General features: G+C 40.0%; 2 protein-coding genes across 4 annotated transcripts; one reads left to right on the forward strand and one right to left on the reverse strand.

Moving 5' to 3' along the window:
* Positions 1 to 1,197: 1,197 nt before the first annotated feature.
* caprin1a (cell cycle associated protein 1a) lies at positions 1,198 to 17,867 on the forward strand. Of its 3 annotated transcripts, none has more exons than XM_085157957.1 (17): positions 1,198 to 1,406; positions 2,969 to 3,103; positions 3,601 to 3,663; positions 5,358 to 5,444; positions 8,084 to 8,325; positions 9,966 to 10,048; positions 10,544 to 10,699; positions 10,791 to 10,840; positions 10,937 to 11,020; positions 11,126 to 11,287; positions 12,184 to 12,292; positions 13,626 to 13,687; positions 14,020 to 14,151; positions 14,460 to 14,619; positions 15,748 to 15,936; positions 16,043 to 16,149; positions 16,266 to 17,867. In XM_085157957.1, the coding sequence occupies exons 2-17, from the start codon at positions 2,969 to 2,971 to the stop codon at positions 16,350 to 16,352; spliced, it is 1,908 nt and encodes a 635-aa protein (XP_085014083.1). In that variant the 5' UTR covers positions 1,198 to 1,406; the 3' UTR covers positions 16,353 to 17,867. The 3 variants fall into 3 exon arrangements, with proteins under 3 accessions (XP_085014083.1, XP_085014101.1, XP_085014091.1); XM_085157965.1 differs by lacking the exon at positions 1,198 to 1,406 and adding an exon at positions 1,426 to 2,077; XM_085157975.1 differs by lacking the exon at positions 14,020 to 14,151 and having other exon boundaries at positions 1,200 to 1,406.
* On the reverse strand, positions 16,679 to 25,384 carry nucb2a (nucleobindin 2a). The gene is made up of 14 exons (XM_085158001.1): positions 25,306 to 25,384; positions 23,953 to 24,009; positions 23,411 to 23,554; positions 22,427 to 22,534; positions 22,065 to 22,197; positions 21,796 to 21,899; positions 20,696 to 20,881; positions 20,474 to 20,564; positions 20,310 to 20,368; positions 20,139 to 20,231; positions 19,595 to 19,684; positions 19,300 to 19,470; positions 19,051 to 19,111; positions 16,679 to 18,945 (listed from the first exon to the last, which is right to left on the reverse strand). Exons 2-14 carry the CDS (start codon positions 23,974 to 23,976, stop codon positions 18,668 to 18,670), a joined length of 1,542 nt encoding a protein of 513 aa, XP_085014127.1. The 5' UTR covers positions 23,977 to 24,009; positions 25,306 to 25,384; the 3' UTR covers positions 16,679 to 18,667.
* Between the last annotated feature and the right edge of the window lie 1,946 nt (positions 25,385 to 27,330).

The raw sequence follows: 27,330 nt of genomic DNA on the forward strand, positions 1-27,330 counted from the left end.
AATGTAAAGAAATGGTTATTTAAGAAGTAAAAAGGAAACCGTTTTAAGATGAATTTCAAGTGGAATCAAAGGTGTGTTTACAGTGATTTTATCTTCAAATTTCCATAATTCTCAATAAGAATATGCAATTAAACGAAAGAAAAGCAAAGAGAAAGAAAAGACTGAACAGTGGGACTCATAAGACCCCTGTCTGTCTGTTTTAAAACACACTTTACAGTCAGACAGCTTTGACGCAGAAAGGCTTATTCATTAAAATGGGGAAGATAGGCATCACACAGCGAATGTACAGATGGATAAAGGATTTTCTCTCCAGAAGGCAAATACAAGTAAGGATAGGGAATAATTATTATGAGAAGTATATAGTAGAAAATGGAACACCACGGGGGACTATAGTGAGTCCCTTATTATTTTAATTGATGATGTTTCATAATAAAGACAGTCGAATGGCATTTTCTCCTTTTTGCAGATGACGGCACCATGTGGAAGAGAAGACGTTATGTTTATTACTAGAAAGGTGTAGGAAGCAATTTTTAAAGTTGGAGAATGGACACATAAGTGGGGATTTAAATTTTCAGTGGATAAGACCAAGACCAAGACAATGTTTTGTTTTGTTTTTACATGAAAAAGAATTGGTAAGGACATTAAACTAAAGTTATAGAATCAAGAACTAGAAAGAGGAAACAATTCAAATTTCTTGGGGTTTGATTTGAGAGGGTTACATGGGCCATACATATTCAGAAGATTTAAGACAAATGCAAGAAAATGTTAAACTCACATGTGGTACAGAAATATATTTGTCAGGAAGCAGGAGGAGAGAGGGAACAGTCATTTCATGTCTTAGATTTGGGCACACTGGGTTAAAATGCACACTATACATTTTAAGGGAAACATTGCCAATTAAATGAGAGTACTGTGATGAGACATTAGAGCATGTTATATTACACTGTCAGAAGTATGAGAAAGAAAGAAGACAACTGATTCAAAACCTAAACATAATCAAACTGAAACAGGATTGAATTGATTTATTTAGAAATACCACGACAAGTAAAAGTTATGAGGCAATATTTAATGATCTTAGACAAATGAATTTGTATGATAGGATCTAATACTTAGTGACATTCCGGTACCTACTCCTTATCAGTTGGAAGCGGTAATGCACCAATTCGTTTTTTCTCAACCACCAATAAAAACCAAGAAGAAGAAGGCAGCGTCGAGGTTAGCAGTGGGGTCCTTTTAGCTGCTACCGTTAGCTCTGCAGCAGCTAAGCAGCCATTGGCCGGTGTAAGTCGGAGCATCCTTCTAGAAAAACACCGCTTGAAGTGAAAGATATCGAACCGCAGTTAACGCCACACAGCTAAAGTAAAACGAGACCAACGAGATCTCTTTGAAGACAAAGAGTCTTAAAGGTATGGCTTTCACGAGGTCACTGTCATTTTAGGTCTTTTTAATAAACCGTCTTTATCATCTGGATTCGAGACGGTTGCGCGAAAACGAGTTGTCTCGGCGTCCCGAGGTGCTCTTTGTTTTTCGCAGTTAACGTTAAACGTCCCGAAACGATGGCTTGTCCTGGGGGTCTGTAATGGCTGTTTCATATGGATTTAACCTTTGGTTTTGAGTGACAACCGTTGAACTCGGGGCTTTAGCTGCACATCGTTACCGAACACGCTCGGCTAACAATGGGACGCGGAGATTAGGACGAGCGCACTATGCTTATTAAACTGATTTGGCATGGCTAGCTAACGTCGAGCTCGCACCAGTGAAAGTTTATTTTGGCAACTACGCCGCAGATAAGAGTTTCGAGGCTTACGTTATGATGCGGATTTTTGTGTTGTTAGCATCTGTCAGTAAGCCTAGCCTCTTTCTCCACAGACGCTAAAAGACTTTAACTTTGAATAGGAGGCCCGACATTTTTATGTTGTTTTAACTTCCACTGTTATATTGGATGTGGTGTTCTGATTTTTTTCAAAGCTCACCCCAATAATTGCTGTTACCAGCCAACAACTTATCGTCCAAGAGGAGGTTGTATCTCGACGTATCGATTTAATTAGCCCTCAAACCTTAATAAGGGACCACATCGGTAAGTATCACTTTCACCGGCCCGGGTATTTGGGCTTGAGTCAGGGTTTGGTGTCCTAATGTGGAGCTTGGAGGGTAGCTGAAGCAGAGTCCTCAAAGATCAAAACGTGAAACTGCTGGCGTTACATAAAGTGAATATCATACCAGCTGAACTCTGCATGAGCTCAGTTTATATTAGAGATTACCGGGCAATACAGTACAAATAACAATTCAAAGGTACCACTTCTATCTATCTCTCTATCTAGAGAGATCGTTTTTAGGCGTTTATTTAATACACAGTTGACAGTGAAAGGTACATTTAAACAACAACTGTGGGTCCATTTCGTCCACAGGTATCAGTTGAATCGGGTGGTGCTCGGCTTAATTACTGTTTATTGCTAGACTTGGACAAAAATGGAAAAGGGCAATGTGTCTGTATTCATTTGTGTAATCCTCAAAATACAGAACATCCCTACAGTATCACAGTGCAGACAGTTATGTTGAAATGTGCACAAGCATCTCAAGATACATAACCCTTTAAAAATCTTTTAGAATTGTCGTGGATGGATGCAACAAATATCATAAAACAAAAATTTATAATAAAAGTATAATATAAGTTGTTTATACAAGTCTGTATGTGCATGCATAGTAAATATCCAGTTGTGAGCTCTGTTCTAGGAAACCTTGTTTCTGCCTGGTGTCAGATACAATGACTGCAGGTTGAAAGTCTGAGACTGCAGAGCATGACCTTAACAGCATTTTGTAGCCTGATTGAAGACATAAGTGTACGATCTAGTTCTTAGGCTTTGAAATAGTTTGTCTTCTTCTGCTAACATCTTAAGTTAGGATTACTTGTTTGTTTTATTCAGGTCCAAACTGTTAATTGTAATATTTACATGTTTCCCTCCCAAAGATGCCTTCAGCAACAGCTGGCAACAGTGCTGTCCAGTCTGCCATTCCAGACCTGGGAAATGGAAGTCATTCTGAGGCCATGAAGCAGATTATTGGTGTGATTGACAAGAAGGTCCGCAATATGGAAAAGAAAAAGGTATCTATAGTTATCATCTTAGAGTAAACTTCGCTTTGGATTAACCTCAAATAGGGTGTAAGGCCTTCTTCTGTTTTGTCTGTTGTTGTGGATGCTGGAAAATGTATGCTTTTGTCAATATATAATGACATACAGTAATATATAATTATCAAACATACTGATTTGGAAGAATGCAGGTGTTGGGATATGTTTTGAAAATCAGAAAAATGTTTGAGTAGGTACTTTAAATTTCAACTGGTTTTATAACAGGTTTCCCCTTCCCCAATGAATCCACTTAATGGACAGTAGCACTAATTATGATGTCCAGATTTTCCTCTGTCTTGCTCATAATTTGTTAAGATTGTGTGACAAATGTAGATGTCATCAAACTGCCTTAAAATATAAATCCACAGTGGTAATAAACCTAATGATGACATTTTTTAAAATAAGTTTGCTCTCTTTTTATTTGAATTCAACTTTAATGTCAAATTTCTTGTTTTTCAATAACCTTCTTGCAGTCCAAACTGGATGACTACCAGGCAAGGAAGAATAAGGGCGAGAGACTAAATCAGGATCAGCTGGTAAGAAAACAAAACGGCTTCTCATTTGGACACAGCTTTGTTTTGTCGCAGGATCAAATGTAAATTCTGTCAAATGCAAGGATTTCCAGTCTCTAACCCTGTATTTATATTAGGGGTGCAACAATACATGTATCGGTGTTGAACCGTTGATACAGTGCTTTCGGTTTGGTACGCATATGTATCGAACAATACAAAACTTTTCTTCTGACGATGCTGTCTGTGTTGAGTGCTCAGTGGATCTGCGTTCCACTACTCCGCCTAGGCTGCACTGTTGAGCGCAGATCCACTGAGCGCAGCGCAAGCTAGCAAGACAGAAGCTAAGCTCGTTGCAACATGGCAACTGCCTCAACGCTACCCGAAATTGAACCTACCCCACCCTCATTCAGATCTGGCGTTTGGAACTATTTTGGTTTTCATGTGGAAGCATGACCCCGATGGACAAAAGTAAAACAGTATGTCGGATGTGCCATGCAATGCTCAATTACACTGGTGGGAACTAGTGCGTTAGCGCAGTTAGCTCGTTATTGTGTTGACGCCGTCCAGCTCCACGCACGGGCCGATCCGCTGTAACTTGTTAAGGGAGATTTGCCGCGTTATGGCGTTAACGTGATTTTAACGAGATTAACGCTGACAGCACTAGTGGGAACACAACAAATATGACTGCACATGTACGCCGACATCATCCTAGTGCAAAGACAAGTGGAAGCAGACAAAAACAACAAGCATGCATGCTACAAACTTTACCCGAGTCATTTAGACAGCCGTTAGCACACGATTCTCCTCATGGGGACCTGATATGTTTAATATGCTGCTGAGAATATAGCCCAGAAGAAGCGTATAGTATAGCTTTTATTTTGGAAAGAGCCATTTCTCTGTAATAAACTCTCTTTTCCAAAGATGAGTGATTTCTCGATCACATAGATTAATTTTTTTATTACTTTGTTGTTTCAGCAACATTAAATTTAAAAACTACTTTTGAGTTAAAATATATATTTATAGTTTTAATAAATGACAAATTAAAAAGGCATGAACTTTTTTTTGTATCAAGAAAATATCAAACCGTGACACCAAAGTATCGAACCGAACCGTGAATTTTGTGTATCGTTGCACCCCTAATATATATCTCAACAGTCTTGCTTTTCTTCACTCACTTTCTTAATAACGCCATTTATCACAGTATTTGTTCAAGTGCTCTGGTGGAATGAAAGAGCCATTATGACAGTCTTTAAGTTTAACTTAGAGGGAAAAAAAGATCTGCAAACCCAGTTGCCAAACTTCTGAAGTATTTTCTTTTTTGACTGGTGACTTTAGACATTAATTTTTTTTTATATCCCAGAGAACACTGAAGGTCAGTTATGCTTGGTAGCACTAAATATTGCACAATTAAAAGCAATGATATTTTTAACGTTAAACATTTGCATTTCAAATGATTCAACATTTGAAATGTTTTCTGTGCACTATTTAAACATGGGCTTTAAATTATTTTCAAGTCACTCTATTTTTATTTAGCTTTCACTGTGTCCCAGCTTATTTGCAAACAGCTTTGTGTATGTAACAAACTTATATTAAGTTATTTTTCACATTCAAGTGTTATCATTGTTATGAAAGTATTGCATGTTTAGTTGTTACTACCGCCTGCTTTAAATCATTTCCAGTTAAAAACATCTGATTTTCTTTCCGTGTTGTGCATGAAGGAGGCCTTGGCGAAGTATCAAGAGATCAACAACAACTTAGAGTTTGCTCGAGAATTGCAAAAGAGCTTTCTCGCATTGGGTCAGGAGGTGAGTCCTGAGCTATAGGTGTGCTTTTAACTTGCTGATGAAACCTTAAACACGCATACCAAAAATCAGTATGCATCAATTATTTTTTATAGATACAGTGGGATGCAAAAGTTTGGGCAACCTTGTTAATAGTCATTATTTTCCTGTATAAATCGTTGGTTGTTACATTAAAGAATGTCAGTTAAATATATCATATAGGACAGCGGTCCCCAACCCCCGGGCCTCGGACCGGCACCGGTCCGTGAGTCGTTTGGTACAGGGCCGCAAGAGTTGAGGCTCGGGTGTGAAATGTATAGTTTTCAGGGTTTTTATCAGTTTTGAGCGTTATTTTGTTATCATTTTTTTTTTGTTAACTCTGTTTTCCTGGGTCTTTTCACGTGTGTTATGAATAAATTTTCTTTTTTTTCGGTACCGGTACTAGTTTTATTTTGTTGTATTTATCCGCGACACCTTAAAGGCCGGTCCATGAAAATATTGTCGGGCATAAACCGGTCCGTGGCGCAAAAAAGGTTGGGGACCGCTGATATAGGAGACACACACAGTGATATTTGAGAAGTGAAATGAAGTTTATTGGATTTACAGAAAGTGTGCAATAATTGTTTAAACAAAATCAGGCAGGTGCATAAATTTGGGCACCACAAAAAAAAGAAATGAAATCAATATTTAGTAGATCCACCTTTTGCAGAAATTACAGCCTCTAAACGCTTCCAGTGGGTTCCAATAAGAGTCTGGATTGTGGTTGGAGGTATTTTGGACCATTCCTCTTTACAAAACATCTGTAGTTCATTCAGGTTTGATGGCTTCCGAGCAGGGACAGCTCTCTTTAACTCACACCACAGATTTTCAATAATATTCAGGTCTGGGGACGGAGATGGTCATTCCAGAACGTTGTACTTGTTCCTCTGCATGAATGCCTTAGTGGATTTTGAGCAGTGTTTCGGGTCGTTGTCTTGTTGAAAGATCCAGCCCTGGTGCAGCTTCAGCTTTGTCACTGATTCCTGGACATTGGTCTCCAGAATTTGCTGATACTGAGTGGAATCCATGTGTCCCTCAACTTTGACAAGATTCCCAGTCCCTGCACTGGCCACACAGCCCCACAGCATGATGAAACAACCACCATATTTTACTGTAGCTAGCAGGTGTTTTCCTTGGAATGTTGTGTTCTTTTCACTCCATGCATAATGCCCCTTGTTATGCCCAAATAACTCAGTTTTAGTTTCATCAGTCCACAGCACTTTATTCCAGAATGAAGCTGGCTTGTCCAAATGTGCTTTAGCAAACCTCAAGCAGCTCTGTTTGTGCTGTGGGCGGAGAAGAGGCTCCCTCTGCATCACTCTCACATACAGCATCTCCTTGTGTAAAGTGCGCCGAATGGTAGAATGATAAACAGTGACTCCATCTGCTGCAAGATGATGTTGTAGGTCTTTGGTGCTGGTCTGTGGGTTGACTATGACTGTTCTCACCATTCGTTGCATCTGTCTATCCGAGTTTTTTCTTGGTCTGCCACTTCGAGCTTTAACTTGAACTGAGCCTGTGGTCTTCCATTTTCTCAATATGTTTTTGTATCCTTCCCCTGAACCATGATGGTGAACAATCTTTGTCTTCAGGTCATTTGAGAGTTGTTTTGAGACCCCCAAGCTGCTACTCTTCAGAGAAAATTAAAAGAGGAGGGAAACTTACAATTGACCCCCTTAAATACTCTTTCTCATTATTGGATTCAGCTGTGTATGTAGGGTCAGGGTTCGCTGAGCTTACCAAGCCAGCTTGAGTTCCAATAATTAGTTCTAAAGGTTTTGGAATCAATAAAAGGACAACAGTGTCCAAAGTTATGCACCTGCCTGGCTCAAGAGTTGGCAGTTCGTCTTGTAATCGGAAGGTTGCCGGTTCGAGCCCCGGCTCCGACAGTCTCGGTCGTTGTGTCCTTGGGCAAGACACTTCACCCGTTGCCTACTGGTGGTGGTCAGAGGCCCCGGTGGTGCCAGTTTCCGGCAGCCTCGCCTCGGTCAGTGCGCCCCAGGGTGGCTGTGGCTACAATGTAGCTTGCCATCACCAGTGTGTGAATGGGTGGATGACTGAATGTGTAAAGCGCTTTGGGGTCCTTAGGGACGAAGTAAAGCACTATACAAATACAGGCCATTTACCATTTACTTTCTGTAAATCCAATAAACTTCATTTCACTGCTCAAATATCACTGTGTGTCTCCTATATGATATATTTAACTGACATTTTTTATTGTAACAACCAACGTTATGCAGGAAAATAATGACTATTAACAAGGTTGCCCAAACTTTTGCATCCCACTGTATAATTAAAATACTTAATTGCAAAGCTTTTAGACACTTTTTGTGATCTTTAGTGGCATCTGCAAATCCTTATTCATTCTCTGCCCTAGTAATTTTTTGTAACGTACATTCTTTATTGCCATAAAACAATCACAGTTGGCAACACCTGGTGTAATTGATGAAATACCCCCAAATGGCTCACAAAAGCTTAAAGTGCCAGATGGAGTGAACAGGGAAGCGAATAATTGTTTTGACCATGCTCATTGACCTTTTTGATTTTTTCAAAGTGCAATGATGTACAGAGTGAGTGATATCTTGTGAAACTAAATGCATGAAATTGTGCCTGAATGTGTTCAGATTCAAAAGGCAGTCAAGAAGTCTGCAAGACGGGAACAGCTGCAGCGAGAAGAGACTGAACAAAGAAGATTGAAGAGTGTTTTGGAGCTTCAGTATTTACTCGACCAGCTGGGAGAAGACGGTGTCAGGCAGGACCTTAAACACCCTGATGCCTCTGGTGCGCCTTTGCTCACTGATGCTGAGCTCTCATCCCTCGATGAGTTTTACAAATTGGTAGGACCTGAGAGGAACTACGATGTAAGGTACGCACGTACCTGTGTGCTGTCACTGGTACAGAAGTTACATTTAGAGTTGTCAGTGCTTAAATATGTTTTTTGTTTTTAAATCCTGCTCTACAAAAACTATATACTCAGGGCTCGCAAAATTTCAAAATCCCTGGTAGCCCTTCGGGCAGGGACTCTTCGGTTTTTGGTAGCCCAAAATAAATTTAAGTAGCCCGAATAAAAAAGAGAGCAATTTTTTGATTGATGTTTTGTTTTGTTTTCATTAATCAAAAAAATTGTTGAAACACAAATTACAACATTGTATAAAAATTACAATCATCAACTCAAATACTTGGTTCTAATTGAACAGAAATTTCTATGAACTTGTAAGAACTGTGTAGGACATGAATCAGTCTGTGTCAGATCCTGAATTTGAAATGTCCACTGAAGTCACGGGTAAGAGGAAAGTGGAACCAAGATCTAGGCCATTTGCTTTTTGAAGTTTGCAAAGACTGCTAAATTGTGCCAGTGGTAGTTCACTCTTTGCAACATAGTACGCTGTTCTAAACAGATTTTTTTCAGGTTTATTTTTAGTATGTTATTTGCAATTGGTGTTTGTTCTGGGAAAGATATTGCAGACTGAGCAATAATGCATTTCTTGCATTTCTCATGGGTTCTAATGGGGGCCTTTCTTAAAATTACTGGTCCCAGTAACAAAGGCGCTTGTCGACTCAGAAATCGAGGGAAAACCAACAACACACCCGGCAGAACATTATGTTATTTACACGGGTGCACTTAAGTGGTCTGCGTTTGCGCATTCGCTGTCAAAATAAAAGACGCGCACCAGATAAGAAGTTGCAACGCGCACACCAAAGTAATTGCTTAAAGGAGCTTCTTCGACATCTTTAAGAGTTCTAAACAAATGTCTGTCCTCCTCCAGAAAATCTTATGTACGCAAACACGCGTTACAACTTCTTATCTTGTGCGCTCTTATTTATTTTGACTGCAAATGCGCACCTGCTTATGTGCCACTTATGTGCACCCCTGGTTATTTAGCTTGTCATATTGCAGCCACAGAAATTCCTTTGTCCATGAAACCATAAAGCTGCACTTTATTTTTGCCTTATAGTCTGATTTGTCATAACTTTTCCGTTTTGTGGTAAGCTTTTCTTTGGCTGTCACTTCTTCACCCTGACGTGTCTTATTTGGCTCAGCAGAACTAAAATATATATCCTGCTGCTTTTACACACGCACTCACATAACGCTCAGCGATTCTCTGCGCGATCAACTTCTCACATGTTTAAGCTTGCTGCGGGAGATTTCACTTGTCATGTTTGCATAGTAAGCTAACGATTGATAAGCAAATTATCGTCACTCACCAAACAGTGCTGTCGCTCTCTATACACAGTTCGCGCGATTGCAAAGTGAAAGCAAAAAACAAGCCCACAAATTCTGGCTCACCGATGCCAATGCCATAATTACCCAGCTACATTTCCGAAAGAATGCAAAAGAATTGACATATATTTTTCCTTTCTATGACAGCCCGATGGGCAGGGCAGAGATAGATTTTGGTAGCCCGACTGGAAAAAGCGCTAACCCCGGGACGTCGGGCTAGCGATTTTGCGAGCCCTGATACTACTACTCTGTGTAATTAATTGCATTTATTTTGTGATTTGCAGGTTGACTCACCAATATGAAGAAGCATCAGTACACCTGTGGGAACTGCTTGAAGGTCGAGACAAGGCTGTAGCAGGGACCACGTGTAAGTATTTTCATGTCTTAATATCATCACCCATACACATACATTTTTAAAAAACAAAAAAAAACAAAACTATTTTTAAACTATATTTAAAGAACTTGTGGAAAATGCCTTAAAATGGAGAGGCTTAACATGTGGCTAGTTGATATTTATTTCGTGCCTTCATCTTAAGAGTAGTAAGAAAAAAATAAATATCTTAAAGAAAATGTTTGGTGTGTGCACCTATCCACACAGGCGGAAACTCACTTGCACTCATTGTTAGTAGTTAGATTGTTCAAGACATCTGATCGGGCCCAGTTTATTGTATCTGTTGTTTCATCCCTTCACACAACATTTGATTCACTCGGTTAATTCTGAGATTGGCTCATACCAGCTGTTGCAGGACTTCTCTTGCAGATTGTACTGACTGTGTAAGAAAATGGCGGCAGAACTTAATCGTCCAATGTGGTTTCTTGATAATAGAAAAGTCTGAACAACTTCGGTGTTCTCTTATTCCAGACAAGTCACTGAAGGAAACCCTGGACAAAGTGCTGCAGAGTGGTTACTTTGACAGAGCGCAAACTCATCAAAATGGTACGTGCGAGGAGGAAGAGGAGCAAGAGGAACAGACCGTGGTGGCTGAGTCTAAAGCTGTGGAGCAGCCATCGGAACCTGGTAGCTAACAATTAGCAAATGATCTGTGTGAGAGATGTGTGTGTGACCCAGAAAGAAAGCCATCCTCATGTATATTTTTCATTTAATATAGGATTCGCTAGTGAAAAAAATACAGAGCCCGTTAAAGTGGAAACTATAGAGGTGAGATTTGTATCTATGCTGCACAAGAACCCACAAAAGATCAACTCTTTCCTTAAATTGTTATATCACATTTTAGTGTACTGTCTTCTGTTGCAGTTTGTAAACAGACAGTTCATTCCAGAAACTATATACAGCAGTACAGACAAAGACCAAGTCGAGGAGTGGAGTGTGGAGGCCCAGGTATGCTCTATTACTGAATCATCACAGTCCTCGGTGCCTTGAAACCTACTTTCCAATGGCGTGAGTTTGATTCTAATGTGCCTGTCATGTGTCTGTGTTGAATAGATGGTGAATTCACTCCAGCATCAGCCCCCTGCTCAGCTGGCTCCAGAACAAACCATTACTGTGAACCAAGTCACTCCCACTCCTGATACTGATCCCGTGGTTAGAAAGCAGGCAGTGCAAGACCTCATGGCCCAGATGCAAGGGACATACAACTTCATGCAGGTTAGATGGCACAAAATGCTGTATATTGTAGTATCCTATGGCTCACAGTGTGTGGCGTGTGTCTCAAATAAGCAATGGCAAGTAGGATGAACTTGCAAAAAGGTTGTCCAAAGATGAGGACTGCATGTCCAGGCAATTTACAACAATCTATGAAGTCGTGCTAGAGGTCATGAGACAAGAACGTACTTGTTGTGACTCAGAAAACGAATCTAGATGTATTTCTGATATATGAATGCGAACTTTAAAAAAAAAAAAAAGAAAGTAAAATATCAAAACGGGGAAAAAAACCCATCCATCCATTTGCTTCCGCTTATCCTTTTTCAGGGTCGCGGGGGGCGCTGGAGCCTATCCCAGCTGTCATAGGGCGAGAGGCGGGGTACACCCTGGACAGGTCGCCAGTCTGTCGCAGGGCCAACACACAGGGACAGACAACCATTCGCACTCACATTCACACCTAGTGAGAATTTGGATTATCCAATTAACCTATCCCCACAAGCTGCATGTCTTTGGACGGTGGGAGGAAGCCGGAGTACCCGGAGAGAACCCACGCAAACACGGGGAGAACATGCAAACTCCACACAGAAAGACCCCGGCCTGATGTTGGAATTGAACTCAGGACCTTCTTGCTGTGCGGCAACAGTGCTAACCACCATGCCACTGTGCTGCAAAAAATTCAAAAGAAGTACAATTTAAATGAGATCACGATTAGCCCAGGTTTTAGGAAGATGTGCTTACATGGGAGTTGGTACTAAGATCCTTTTAGTCAAGGTTGTTTGTAGTTTAGGTATTTTAATGCAGAGTGAAGGATTATGGGTATGAAACAGACGTGCTTGCTTGCTTATTGGACTGATTGCAAATCTCATCTGTTTACATTTACTCTTGTTTGGTTGTCGTAGGACTCCATGTTGGAGTTTGATGGCCAGGCGCTGGATCCAGCCATTGTGTCTGCGCAGCCAATGAAGCCTGTGCAAGCTGTTGACCTGCAACAGATGGGCGGTCCTCTACGTGAGTGACATTTACTCACAGGTTATACTGAATAGGGATGCACTGATTTATTAGCAAAGATTAGTATTGCTCATACTGGCCAATAGACTTTAAAATATAAATATATGTATATATATTTTAAATAGGATTTCTTTGTTTCCTGGGCACAAATGATCACTTTGCTGTTAGGCCAGAGGTTCAATTAGTAATTAGTAGGGGTGCAACGATACACAAAATTCACGGTTCGGTTCGATACTTTGGTGTCACGGTTCGATATCTTCTCAATACAAAAAAAAAAGTTCATGCCTTTTTAATTTGTCATTTATTAAAATTATAAATATATATTTTAACTCAAAAGTACAGTTTTTAAATTTAATGTTGCTGAAACAACAAAGTAATAAAAAAAATCTCTCTGATCGAGAAATCACTCATCTTTGGAAAAGAGTTTATTACAGAGAAATGGCTCTTTCCAAAATAAAAGCTATACTATACGCTTCTTCTGGGCTATATTCTCAGCTGCATATTAAACATATCAGGTCCCCATAAGGAGAATCATGTGCTAACAGCTGTCTAAATGACTCGGGTAAAGTTTGTAGCATGCGTGCTTGTTGTTTTTGTCTGCTTCCACTTGTCTTTGCACTAGGATGATGTCGGAGTAAATGTGCAGTCATATTCGTTGTGTTCCCACTAGTGCTGTCAGCGTTAATCTGAAATGACGTTAACTCCACAACACGGCAAATCTCTGTTAACGAGCTACAGCGGATCGCCCCGTGCGTGGGGCTGGACGGCCAAGACGTTAACGAGCTAACTGCGCTAACGCAGTAGTTCCCACCAATGTAATTGAGCATTGCGTGGCACATCCAACATACTGTTTTACTTTAGTCCATGACGCGCTTACCTTCAGGGTCATTCTTCACATGAAAACCAAAATAGTTCCAAACGCCAGATCTGAATTAGGGTGGGGGAGGTTCAATTTGCCATGTTGCAAGGAGAGCTTAACTTCTGTCTTGCTAGCTTGGCCTGCGCACAGTGAATCTGCGTTCGACTACTCCGCCTAGGCTGTACTGTCGAGCGCAGATCCACTGAGCGCTCAACACAGACAGCATCGTTAGAAGAAAAGTTGATAAAATAAAAAATTTTGTATTGTTCGATACATATGCGTACCGAACCGAAAGTACTGTATCGAACGGTTCAATATCAATACGAGTATTGTTGCACCCCTAGTAATTAGTGCATGCCTATTAAGTTGTTTGTCGCCGCTTTCTGATGTGGATATAATTGAAAGTGCATAATTTAGCAGCATGTCTCTTTTTAGGAGTTTGTCTTATTTATTTATTTTATGTCTTCTGAACAGTCCACTCAGAGTCCAGACTTCCTCAGACAGCTGCAGTGTCTGGACCACAGGAATCCTCACAAGTAAGTAGGGAGGAGCCACTGCAGGATATGGGTGGTGAGACTGCTCTTCTGGCTAAGTGGTGCAGCTCATGAATAATTGGAGTTCAGATTGTTTTTGTATTATGAAGAGAGATTTCGAAAGGTCTTCTCCGTGGATTGAATGTGATGCTCTCTGACACATCTTTTTTGTTGTCTACTGCGTGCGATGGGGAGTTATTTGATTCATTTGAATATTATAATAACAGAAAAGCGAACTTTTTAAGCCAAAAGAAAATCATCTCATCTCTTGCACTGACTTCTCCATATTCGTTGTTTCCTTGCCTTCCAAATTCCCTCCTCTTTTACTTACCCAGGCCTCAATGTCTCTGTCATCTGAACCGTCTCCTGCCCCATGTTCTCTGTCCTCTGCCTTCCCTCCTGTCTCCAAACCCACCCTCACTGGAGGCATCAATGTCAACGCAGCACCTTTCCAGTCAGTGCAAGCGGTACGCTTTCTATTGGGTCCATTTAAACGGTGTCACAGTGAGCGTGTTTGGACTTGATGCATTCTGTAGGAAACCGTCAGCTTTCATACTTGCACAAGTCATAGGTCAGTAGTAGAGATTGGTTGGCATGTTTTATTAGTCACAGTGAAAACTGGTCAGTTATTGGTGCAAGGAGCAACAATTTAAGACTTCCCAAACTGCGCAGATCTTTGACCCCAGGCCATTGTCGGGTATTGTGGTTATTTTATTTTGTTATAATATTGATATGGACAGGAATGGGGGAGGAAAAAATTTGTTTCTCTTTTCAGGTATTTAACATGAATGCACCTGTACCTCCAACTACCGATGGCCAAGCAGACCCCTTGAAGCAGCCTAGCCAGTTCCCTGGTGGCTATGGACAGGGCTTTAGCAGCCAGCCAGAAAATGCGGTCGACCAGTCTGACATCCCACAAGAAAGATTACAGACAGGTGTGCATCTTGTTTTGTACGGGAACCCTAGAGCATGAACAGAGTGGTAAAAGATGTATTAGGATATCAAGAGGCTCCCAAGCTTCACTTTGTCACAAAAGAAATATTTTCTGTTGCAACAAAGTTGAAATATGAGTCAGTGAGGATGCCATAAGTAAAAATCAAGTAGACTTCAGACTTCAGAATTCAGAAGGTGATTTTGCATTTTAAAAGTAAAAAATTCTTCCATCCTCTTCTGCCTATCCTTATCAGGGAGCCTATCCCAGCCACCATAGGGTGAGAGGCAGGGTAGACCCTGGACAGGTCATCAGTCTGATACAGGACTAATGCTGGGCTCACACTGTGCGATTTTGTCAGTCGCGCGATTCAGCTCCTGCTCAAACTGTACGATTGACTCGCAGGGGTTAGAAGTTCGTAGGTCACGATGCAGGGTCTCACACTATACGACCTGATGCTCTGATGTGACCCGAGTGCTCACACTGTGCGTCCATAAAATGAAGGTTATAACAGAAATTCTGTCGCTCGCTCTCCCTCTGTCTTTCACTCACACAGACACACCACCACATTCAACTTTGCTAAATTGCTAATGAAAAACACTGATCAGGCAGCTGTGATTGAGCAGCACTGTCTATCCAAGTATTATCACAGTTGTTGTGGTCGTGATAATTTTGTGAGGCCACATCGAAAAGGCTCGGATGAGCTTTCCAAAGTTCTACAAGTGCCTCCATCGCTTGTGTCCAGATCACACGCTGCACTGCCGTGCTGCGCCGTCTTTTTTGCTGACATTTGTGTTTGTGTGAGAAACTGCGGTGACACCCTCACGACCAAGCGATTGATGATCGGGAGCTGGTCGTGAGGTGTTAATCGCTTCTCGTTACCCCACGTATACTACACGATGAAGGCCAAAATTGGGCCGATCGCCAAAACAGCCAAAAATTGCACAGTGTAAGCCCAGCATAACACAGAGAGACAGACAACCACTGGCATTTGCATCCACACCTATGTGCAATTTAGAATTCCCAATTAACTAAACCCACTAATACCTTGTCTAAAATTAAAAATGTACTAGTACTTATCCAGCAGTACGTGACATATATTTTGATGTCGTTTTGTGTCTCTTCTGTCCAGTTGTTAATGCATTCCAGCCCCAGGACCAGATTATGTCCTCAACGCCAGGACATGAAGATCCCTCTGTAGGTGCAGGGTTTGGGCAGTCTGGTCAGTCCTTCTACAGCAGCAGAGCTGTGCCAAGAGGTGGACCCAGGAACGCTCGTGGCGTTATGAATGGATATCGGGGCTCCTCGAATGGATTTAGAGGTAAAATCCAATGTTGTTTCACAGATTTACAATAATTATATTGTGATTTATTTTGATTAGGAGTAAATATGCATCACCTGTTGAACTAATGTCTTTCTGTCATCAGGTGGATATGAAGGCTACCGTCCACCGTTCTCAAACGCTCCCAGCAGTGGATACGGTCAAACTCCGTTCAACACATCTCGGGACTATTCCAGCAGTACCTATCAGCGGGTAAGAGTTAATGCATTAATTTAAGTCATTGCATTGAGTTTACATCAGTCTTTTTATAACCAAGCGTAACTATAAATACAAAACATGCACTTATGAAGCCTTACTATCTCTTTAAGGAGGGATATCAGCAAGGCTACAAACGTGGAGCAGCCCAAGGACCTCGTGGTTTGTCCCGAGGTAATGTGCAGGCAATGCGATCCTAAAGGATCCTGGGGACCGTCGAATTACGCCACGTTGAACATTCAGGATTTTTTGAATGTGTTTGCCCCAGCTCACTTTTATAACAATGTTTTGTTTCTCATCGGTAATCTTATTTTTTTAACTCCTGGCCTACTTATCAGTCAGCCTGCTTCGGTCTGTCTAGATCTTTTTGATGTTTTATCACAAAAATGCTGAAATTAACTACATGTAGGATTATCAGCAAGTACGTGTGATGGAAAAACAACAAAAAGATATTCCTGTAAACTTGAAAGATTTCATTAATTTATTTTTTGTACAAAATAAATGCAAAAAATACCCCGTCACTGTCAATTTGATTCCATGAGTGCTGTAAGCCACTTGTTACCCCCTTTATAATTTTCATCAAAACGTTTAATTTTCTTGTTTTGTTTTTTTTTTAACTCCTGTGTCCCTGCCTGCATCGTCACCTCTTTGTACACTGTTATTGATTGAGACTGTTTCAATAAAGTTGTGCCCTATTACCTTCTGTTGCTGAAGCTGTTTGTTTTCTGACATTTTCATTCTGTGTGGTCTTGCATGTGAGTAGTTTAACGTAATACAATCCAGTGTAGAATTCAGTCTACTTCAGAGCAGCCTTCAGCTATGACAATAGCAGCTATGGAAACAGCTCATCCTTTTTATTACATTTCATCTGTTTATGTTCAGAAATTGTTTTACTGGAGGTAAATGTCCCACAGGAAACGCATCACTCAAATATTACCAGTGAAATCTGTTTGACAACCTGAACCACTTTATTTTATTTTAACTGAGGTGTGCAATTTTGTCAAATGACCCTTGGATCCAGCAGCAAGAAATCAAACACCAGCTTTACATTTTGTGCAAAATATAATGCATGGCACACGGGAAACGACTGACAAAGCAAATAAAGAAGTTTTCTTAAATTTTGTGTAAGGTAAAAACCGAAAGGCAAAGATCTCACCGACTGAAAATTTAGGTCTTCAGTGAGAAGTGGCAGCAACTCCCAAATATCTCATTATTCTCCCCGATTTGAAGAAGCAAGTTTACATTAAACAAAAGCATACAGGATAACACAGCATGTAACACCAAACCAGCATTTTGCCAAATATGCTAATATGTTCTCTTTCATGTAAAAGTCATAAATACCTCAAAATGAACAGAGAAACAAAATTCAAGGTTTTCATTGCCTTACTTTGACAGACTGTTTCAGCAAAATACTAGATGGTTAGGTAAAAGTTAACCTTAAATAAACAATATCAAAACTGTTTCATCAGAATCACGTAGCAATACATGTGTATGGACCATGAGTCCATTATACTGTTTAACAAAAGCACTATTTAAGAGCTTTTACTGTTCAGTACAGTAAATTAACTGTACACATTAAGAAAAAAATGTGTTATAGTAGGAAAACAGTAAACTGGTAGTTTGAGGGGAAGCAAAATGACCATTAAGAAGGGAGCATTTGAAAGAAAAAAAAAAGACAGAGCGACCTGGCTTCATAATGGTGTTGAAGGTTAAAGGATTGTAAATGTCAGGTCACAGTGATAGCTGCAGATCTGACAGCACCTTGTAGGTCATTACACAACACAGCGACTGCTTGTATCAATTCCTTAGTTTTTTTAGTGCGATGTCTGGGGATGGTGTGAAAATGCTGTAAGCTGGTTGCATTTGCTACAGTAGATTTATTTATTTTTGCCAATTTAGTGTCATAATTAAATAAAACAAACATATTGCAGTTAACTCTTAAAGTATGTTTTCATAAGGTCCATCATGATTCATGCATGTCTTTTATTTTGGAGGTTTTTTTTGGAGTATATTGATAGTAATTAAAAAAAAAATCTAAATCTCAAAGGCTGTAATTAAAATGAGTATTTTTACACCTTATCTTCTTAAACAGCTGCACTGTACATATCCAGAAGGCTCTTGGGTCAGGATGTTTAGAAAGCAGCAAGTCATTTTGAGAGGAAACAAACAACCGGTCTGAAAGCTCACAAAATATTATTTATATGATTCTATTAAAAAACACCCTCAATGTAAGCAAACAACTGTGTTAAAATCTATGTATGCACATATCGGGATCCAAACCCATGTAGGTCATTTCACTGTGTAATTTAATTATGTAATGAAGGGATTACTGTCACCAAGACTGAAATCTGGGGTAACGGATTCCCTTTGAGTGGTTCTTCTTCTCAAATGCACTTCAAACCACTAATGCTGGTCAGGGTGGTTAAAGAGGTCCTTATACTCCGATGGGACTGCTCCTCAGCACTTACGAGTGCAGGTGCTGAAAAAGTCTGATTGTAAAGTTTTGTGCACATTATTATGGCAGCTGATTCTGGCTTTGCACAACTTCTTGATGACCAGGTGGTATATTATCATGTGTTTGAGGGCGACCTTGCTGGGCCTGGTCTTGATTTTCGTGTCCATGGTGTTCCTGTGGTATATCCTGAGGAGCTTGGGGTGCAAAGTCATGACCTTGGGGTGCAGGGTCATGTCCTTCGGGTACAGGGTGATGTCCTTGGGGTGCAGGGTCATGTCCTTGTTGTTGGGCCTCATGCAGTTGGCTGTCAACTGCAGGGATTTCTGGGACAGCGTTCCCTTCAATTGTAACAAAGAGAACAATTTTATATTCTCAGAGGTTAGACCTTTAAAATCAAACCACTATCAAAATAAAAGTAGGAGAAAAACAAAATCAACACTCACCGAGAACCTCTGGAGGAGGGTCTACTTTCTGTGACTTGAGCCGTTCCATATGCTCAACTGCCTGTAGAGTTTTAGTACATTAGAATTCATTTACTACATGTGGACAGACAATTTGATTGCTTAAAATACAATATCAGCACGGCTGAATCAATTGGTAAAACGTGAAGGTTAGGATGTGGGCAGACTGATGCACTGACTGTAAATCTACAGAAGCAACCCTTTTTCCAATAGTAGTGTACCATTCCTTACCTGTTGTAGCTCCATTTTCTGTGCATTAAGCTGCTCCTGTTGTCTTTCCAGCTCATCTCTCTGTTTCTGGAGGTCAGAAGCCTTCTGGTTGAGATCTTGTTCTTGCTGAGCAAGATGCTCCTCAAACTCCCTCATCTCGTCATCGGTATAAGCCTGGTTCTGCTCCAAGGTCTGAAGAACACAGAGCAGGTAGGAAGCCATTTTTTACAGTCCTGCTTCGTTTAACCAAATGTTTCTGAATTAAATAACTCCTAAAAGCTGTTATCATGATAAAGTGTCATCTAATGTTTCTCACCTCCCAGCTATCTGGCTCCAAGAATTCTTTCTTCTTAGTAGCAACAAGGAACTCATCCAGAGAGACCAGCCTGTCTTTATTTGAATCCACCTGTGACACAGACAAGAGCAGAAAGGCTTTTAACACTAGTTGTATATTTTCTTATTTACTGAAAGGACTAAGGCAGAATAAACACAGTGGAGCCTGTTTAACACAAGATGCAAACCCAGCTGAGACCGAGAATGAGGTTTAGGTGTCTTTTCTATTTTGTTTCTGTAGTCACTAAAGTCAGTCATGTGACTTTAGTCACAGGCTTTGAATTATGGAGACTAACTGTTCATACGCATAAAGTTTTTGTGCTTCCAACCTTTTAACAAACTGATGAGCTGCATTAAAGGTAGTAGAGGACTGCGATTGTGAATATTACTACATTAAAATTAATGATGCTAAATATTACCGTATGTATATTTCACACACAGAACAATTTTGGCCCAGCTAATCCAGGATCGGCTTTTTCACCTGCATAATTTCAGGAAAACAGGTTGCTGAGTGCAGCGTGTTGTACCTCATTCATAACATGCTCTCTCATACGTAGCCTCTCTTCCTCCATCTCCACCATGTCGTCCTCCTCGTTGGTGGGGTCATAAATCTTTTCCAGCTGAAATCACAGAGGCCCACAGTCAGTACAAAGACCTACTCTGAAATATTTACACATTTTCAGAAGCCACAGCTTTACCTCTTTGGTGAACAATGCCTCCAACTCCTGTTCATCAAAGAAGCCATCTCCATTTGTATCTGTATTATAGAAAAAGAGAAAAGAAGGCGAATGTGCCGTGTTTTATTACTGTATGTTTTACAGAGCAAATTATGTATGTTAGTAGATGATAGTACAGGTCTTACCATGCAGGTTGAAGAATGTCTTAGGATCAAAATCTTCAGGATCTAAGCCATCAGCTTCCTCCCAGACCTCCTTCAGCTGATTCTGACTACCCTGCATCATTGAAATAAAAACACATTTGATTTCCAGATTGAGGTAAAAGGAATACTACAATCTGGACAAAAAAAAAAAAAATCCCAACAAAATATATCATTTATTTTTCTCTGTGCACCTTCGTCACTTACCGGGTGGTTGACTTTAGGGTGGTCGGCGTGCTTCTTCTTCATCTCCTCATAGTGTTCCTCCTCTTTCTTCCTCTCCTCATCATCCAGTGTTTTCAGGTGTTCTCGTCTGTCGTGCTCTTTCATCATTTCGTACCTCTTGAACTCCTCGTGTCTCTCTTTGTCATAGTTCTCCAGATCTTTAGTGGCCTGATGACAAATAGAAAACAGAAATTGTTCAACGGTAATAACCACACAAGGCTATACCCAGCAAACAATAATGCATCAGCTGGAAATGTCACTTAGACACAGTCGAAGTCAAAACAAGAGATACTGTTCAGAACATCAGACTACTTCCAGACTGTCAGACCCTTAAAGTAGTAGTAAACGGGATTTTTCAGGTCTATGCCTGAACGTTTCTATACATCAGCGCACTTCTGGAAACCATTGTGAAAAGCCTTTTTGTCTTAACATCATCTGAGACACAGATACAAGACTAAGCGTATTGTTGTTTTTCAAAACAATAATGAAAAGAAGGTCAAATAAAAATAATACATCTGTCCTCTACACCAGCGGTCCCCAACCTTTTTTGCACCATGGACTGGTTTATGCCCGACATTATTTTCACGGACCGGCCTTTAAGGTGTCACGGATAAATACAACAAAATAAAACTAGTACCGGTACCGAAAAAAGAAGATTTATTCACACGTGAAAAGATCCAGGAAAACCGAGTTAACGATAAAAACGATAACAAAATAACGCTCAAAACCGATAAAAACCCTGAAAACCATACATTTCACACCTGAGCCTCAACTCTCGCGGCCCGGTACCAAACGACTCACGGACCAGTACCGGTCCGAGGCCCGGGGGTTGGGGACCGCTGCTTTACACCTCAGTACTCAGTACTACCCTTTCCTTTCTAGTTGCTGGTAATTATAGTCATTCACCAACTGTGAAGCTTTCACCACCTACGGGCCAATTTTGGTGTACAAATTAAGCAGCTGCATAGGTTCCTGTTTTCTCTTTCTCTCTACTGCAGGACTCCACTGTGCAAAGGCACAAATACTTTCAAGATGTTATACTTTTCATTAAGTATGAAGTAGCATCGAGCAACAACATTTACCGATCTGATCAGCCGATCCAGATCTTCCACTTCAAACGTGTGCGGGTTCATGTGGTTCAAGTATTCAAACTGTTTCAGCAGCGCTTGATGGTCCACTGCTATGTCTGTCCAGGGAGAAATTCAAATATATTACACATATTAAAACATATGAATACATAAAATAGAACTTTCTTTTATTTACCTCTAAAATAATCAACTTAAAGTTGATTTAGAGCCTGATACTTTAAACAGAATTCAAAAGGAAATTATTTTTGTTTTGCACAACTTACCATTTCCTCCTTCAAGGTCCTGCTTGGCCTTAATCAGGGTCCGGAGTCGGTTTACCTCCTGCCTTTTTAACTCATCGAGTTTTGTTCTGACATGATGGCTGACAAAGTCTAGTTCTTTGGCCAGCTTACCTTGCTGCAACATAAATAAATTGTGGCAAATTAAGCGATTAAAACAATTCTGAAACGTACACTACACTTTTACAGCAAAGCATATTGTACTTTTGCTTACACTGGGTTAAACTTTGCAGGAAGCAGTGCATGTACACGAAACAAGTATATTATAGTGACTATTGTCTTATATAAGGAGCTGGTTGAAATGTTGTGCCACTGCAGTAAGACCAAACCAACAGAAAGCGGGGTACCTTAATGTCTTCCATGTCTGTATTGTGGAGCTTTTCCCTGAAATGCTGATCCTTCTCTAGAAAATCAATGACTTCTCTGAGGTAGCGGTCATAGTGGAGTCCAGTGTCCTAAAAATACAGTAAATAAAATGAAATTTAAAAACACCAATAACATGTTACATTGGGTAATCAAATCCTATTTTAAACATTTCTGACATATATCTATATTTATATATACAGTACAGCATCTCTATCTGTATATGGGTGACAAATTAAAGAAAAATCCAACCAAAAGTGTCTGAGCAAGTACAGAAAACACCACCACATGACAAATACAAACTGGGTTACCGCTTTCTGTAAAGATCATATACTTAATATCTAAAAAAGAGCATTCCCGTGCAATCAACAACTATATATAACTATATTATACTTATTTAACCTCTGTAAGTCAGTATTTAACCCTTCCAGAGGCACAAATGAGTACACAGATAACAGTATTTGGGCACTAAACAATCTATAGCATCTGAAACTATTGTACTGAGAAATAAATTGGTTTGTGAGATCACAAGTTTTAAAGTTTTGAATAAGAGAAAGAGGCCATTTTTCCAATAAACTTAGCAGGGGCGTACTTACTACAGTGTACCACCTATGAAATAGCTAATAAATAAACATTAATAAATCGTTTATTCTGTGAAATTATGTAATCCAATCCCACAAAGATTCTTGAAGCCGCTCATCTCTATACACATTGTTTTAAGTTAAAAAAAAGGAAACAAATATTTTTATAATAAAAAAATTGTCTTATCCTAAAAATAATGACCAAAATTGTGAGTTTTATGCCTGACTTAAATACTGTTAAAACGAATAGATAATGAAAGCCAAATAAACATAATTATCTCCCTGCACCACTGCTGAAAAAGGGTCGTTATTTGATACGACATGTATTATGGTTTGTGGTGAATTTTCAGCTTGCGTGCAGTGTAAATATTATGTCTTCTTCCTTACCACACTGGCTGGAGGCTCTTCAGGCTTTTTCTCTGGTTCTTTGACTTTCGTCTTGTCGATGCTGATGGGCACAGCCTCCAAACACAACAGCTGGACCAGCAGCAACAGCAGCCAGCCGGCGAGAAAGGCCCGGCTCCCCCACATCTACAAACGAGAACAATCACTATAGTGCCGGCTGAGGTGACGTGTTTTAGATTTTACAATATCTGGAAATATACATTCTTGAGTTTCTAAGTGTGCAAGCATCATCGTGTACCCAGCTTCCTCATTTTTGATCTTCCTCGAGCAGCCCATCTAGTCTCCACACACTGCAAATTATTGGCTAATAATAATAACCAGAGGAAGCTGTTGGTGTTAGCCTTTAGCACCGTCACTGACAGATTTAGCGCTTCGGTGCCAAGCATGGACAAATGAGACACTCATGTAACGTTACACCGTGAGCCTGAGCAGAAGAGCTTACACAGCATTTCCCCCACGCTCAGCGTGGATTTTAAAGCTTTACTAAAGAGCCCCATAGACAGATATGTTGCCAGTATACTCACTTTATTGAGAACACAGGACCTCATCTACTCTACCTTCCACCCGTCGCTTCCTCTCTAGTGATGGGTCGTTCGCGAACGAAATGGCTCTTAGAGCCGACTCTTTGAAGTGAACGACGCGAGCCGGCTCCTTATTGGGAGCCGTGAGGTTTTTTTTTTTCTTTCTCTCACCCTCTCTCTCGCCCTTTTTTCGCTAAACTCCGCATGCGCGGCCTGTACTTTGCGCTGGGCAGAGGGGGGAGGGGCGTTAGTTACACTTGCAGTAGCACAGGAACAGAGCCAGAGAGAAAGAGAGCGAGGGACAACAACGTCATATTAGAAAGGTATAGTAATCATCCACTATTTTTAGTTGCAGATGATAAAGGATTCAGAAATCATACAGGCCCATATGACAGAGAATGTGCATCTTCTTTTTGTTTTAATATTTTAATTTATATTTAATTGTGTTGTGGTTTGCAGTGTTTTGTGTTGTTTCACGTTAAATTTGTTTAAAAGGAAAAAGCTGAAAATTTAAATAGTTAAAAGTTTAAATGTAAATAGTTGTTCTTTGTATTATATGATTTATTTATTACATTTTATGTGGAGTGAATAAATAAAGTATATTTATGGTGGCCCTTAGAGACAAAGGAGTACAAACTCCAAAACATGTACAAACTCCAAAACACATAAAAACTCCAAAACGCGTAAAAACTCAGACGCACTTACAAACCCCGAAGCATGTACAAACTCCAAAACACGTAAAAACTCAGAAGCACGTACAAACTCCAAAACACGTAAAAACTCAGAAGCACGTACAAACTCCAAAACACGTAAAAACTAAGAAGCACGTACAAAAGACAACAGAAGTGCTCCAGGATGCTAGGGCGCAGTGTTGAGCGTTTGTTACCTAGTGGCTACACAAGCCAGGAAGTATCAACAACCGGATTTGGTGTGTGGTAATAACAGGTAAATTAATTTTTTTTTAAATTATTTGAATAAATATGAGCGCTTGTCTATAAATACACAAACAATACGCACATGCTTTCAATTGTGTAATTTAAGTGATCTGGGTAGCTCTGTTTTGGAAGTTCAGTTAACACTAGAAATGTGTTTTGGAGTTTGTATATGCTTTAGAGTTTGTACGTGCTTTGTCTCTAGGGGCCATATATAAACATATATAAATAAAACCACTTTTTTTTACATTAGTAATTCCTTTTCTGCATAATTTTATATTATTGTTAATGATTAAATAATTAAAGCAACAAAACAACCTGAAGAGCCGGTTCGGAGCCGAAAGAGCCAGCTCTTTTTAGTGAGCCGAGCCGAAAGAGCCGGATCTCTAAAAAGAGCCGGAAATCCCATCACTATTCCTCTCAGCTGGAGAGGTATCAGCAGCTTCCACCAGCCCGCTGGACAGAGTAGCTCGTTTGGTGGTTAACCTGATTGGTCAGTTGGGTGGTCTGTCAAACGCACTAGCATGTTGCGTTGCACTGAATCGTACGTGGCGATATGACAGCAGAGCATGTGGGCGGGTCTTTTGGTTTGTCATCTACGGCACCGCACGGAACGAAAATGAGACGGAAAAGTCACGCTTAGGGTGGATGAAACCCGTGATGCTGAATGACTAATTTATTTATTTAAAACACACAGTTGGATTTTTTTTCCTCTTCAAAGTATTACGATTTTAATTTACATTTTCTAATTATTTGCCCCTTTCAGTTTTTCATTTTTGTTTTCAACTTAGTTCATTTAAATGTAGTTGCTCCGGGCTTTTTTTTGTTAATCAGTTCTAAATATAGTTTTTGTTTATTTAATACAATACACGAGCATTTTTCACGGGTAATTTGTCAGAATATGTTGCAGATTATAAAAACACCGTTTGTGAAGGCGCTTGACATCCCAGTCTTAAAGATACAGAACTGTGCAAACACTTCAGCGACCCCTCATTTTTAAAATATTTTGCTAGGAAGATGGGAAATATGCGCAGTGATTTATTGAAGCACGCATTTAAACATACATTTAGATGCAGTATAAAAGGCAAAAACAAAGTTCTAACAAGATGGAAAGTGAATATTTATTATGACCACCTTTATTCTACAACAATGAACTTTCTTAGGCAAGCTTTCTGGCAGTTTCTTGAAGTAGTATATAGGACTCTCAAAGCTCTTCTTTTGATGTTGGCTGGCTTTTGTTCGGTATGATCCCATTCATAATTCCATCAGTTTTGATATTAATACCACTGTTTGAAATGCAGCCTCCAAACATGAGAGAGCCTCCACTGCGTTTTATAGATAAACCATCTGAAAAATGGTCAGGTACAAGGCCAGAAAATGAGTAAAGGACCATCCAGTGTTCAAAGAAAAACTTCAAAGACCTTCAGAAAGTCTTTTATTAGTACAAATACTTTAAAATAAAAAGTGCAAATAGAGTACTTGAATAAATGTATAGCTAACCAATTCCAATGTTGGGACTTCACCAGCAGCTTTAAGCATTCAATACTTACTTCAGTCAGTGTTTGCTTTACTTCCTGTGGAAAAAAAATCCCCCTAACTGCAGTTCTGCCTCAGCTTTTTCAGAGCTCAGGAAGCAGCAGTCTGTGATTAATGGGACCAAGTTCACCTCTTAACCCCGGTCCTGTTCACTGGCCTCATGGGAAGATCTTACATGAAACTTTTTTTTTTGTGTGTGTGTATGTGTGCTTATAGAAGATCAATCTGTACTCATCATCTTAGAGGCTGATTAGCCATGAAAAATGACTGCTACTCATTTTCTTTTTTTGTGTCTTGCCTTTGTTCAGTGTGTCTGTAAAGATTTGATCAATTTTGTGTAACTGTAACTGTTCATTATAGAGCCACAACACTTTACAGGTGTGTAGCTGGGATATAAATGAAGGTCATGTATTAAATATTGGGGCGAAAAGAAAAGGGTGCACAGTCGTTTAATCTATGTGTAACTGGTGTTATAATAATATTTTCCATAGTGGATGTGAAATTCACAGCTACTGCAGTCCCACCGCAAATCTGTAGCAAATCTCAAACTTAGTCCTGATTGGTGTAGATTCAGCCATCTGTATTGAAAGACCATAACGCCAGAAGAGGGCGCTGTTGCTATGTGCTGGCTGCGTCGATTATTACCATCATTTTGACTTTTGTAAAAGTACTGAGTGTTTGGCTTAACTGGTCAAATATGCTTAAAGGCAAATGACACTAACATCAACCATGAAATTGTGCACCTTGTTAGCATCGATCCTTGCTGCTGTGGTTTAATTACCTACGAATCAGCATATATGAAAGCCTAATTACAAAGGAATTATTTAAATTCTGTTCTGCTTTTTCATGCTACATCTTCAACAGCTGATTGGACCAGGACTGAAAGAAGACTTAGATCCGCTGCCTGCAAGTT

This window comes from Neolamprologus multifasciatus, chromosome 1 (assembly GCF_963576455.1).
Source record: "Neolamprologus multifasciatus chromosome 1, fNeoMul1.2, whole genome shotgun sequence".
In the NCBI taxonomy this organism is placed as follows: Eukaryota; Metazoa; Chordata; class Actinopteri; order Cichliformes; family Cichlidae; genus Neolamprologus; species Neolamprologus multifasciatus.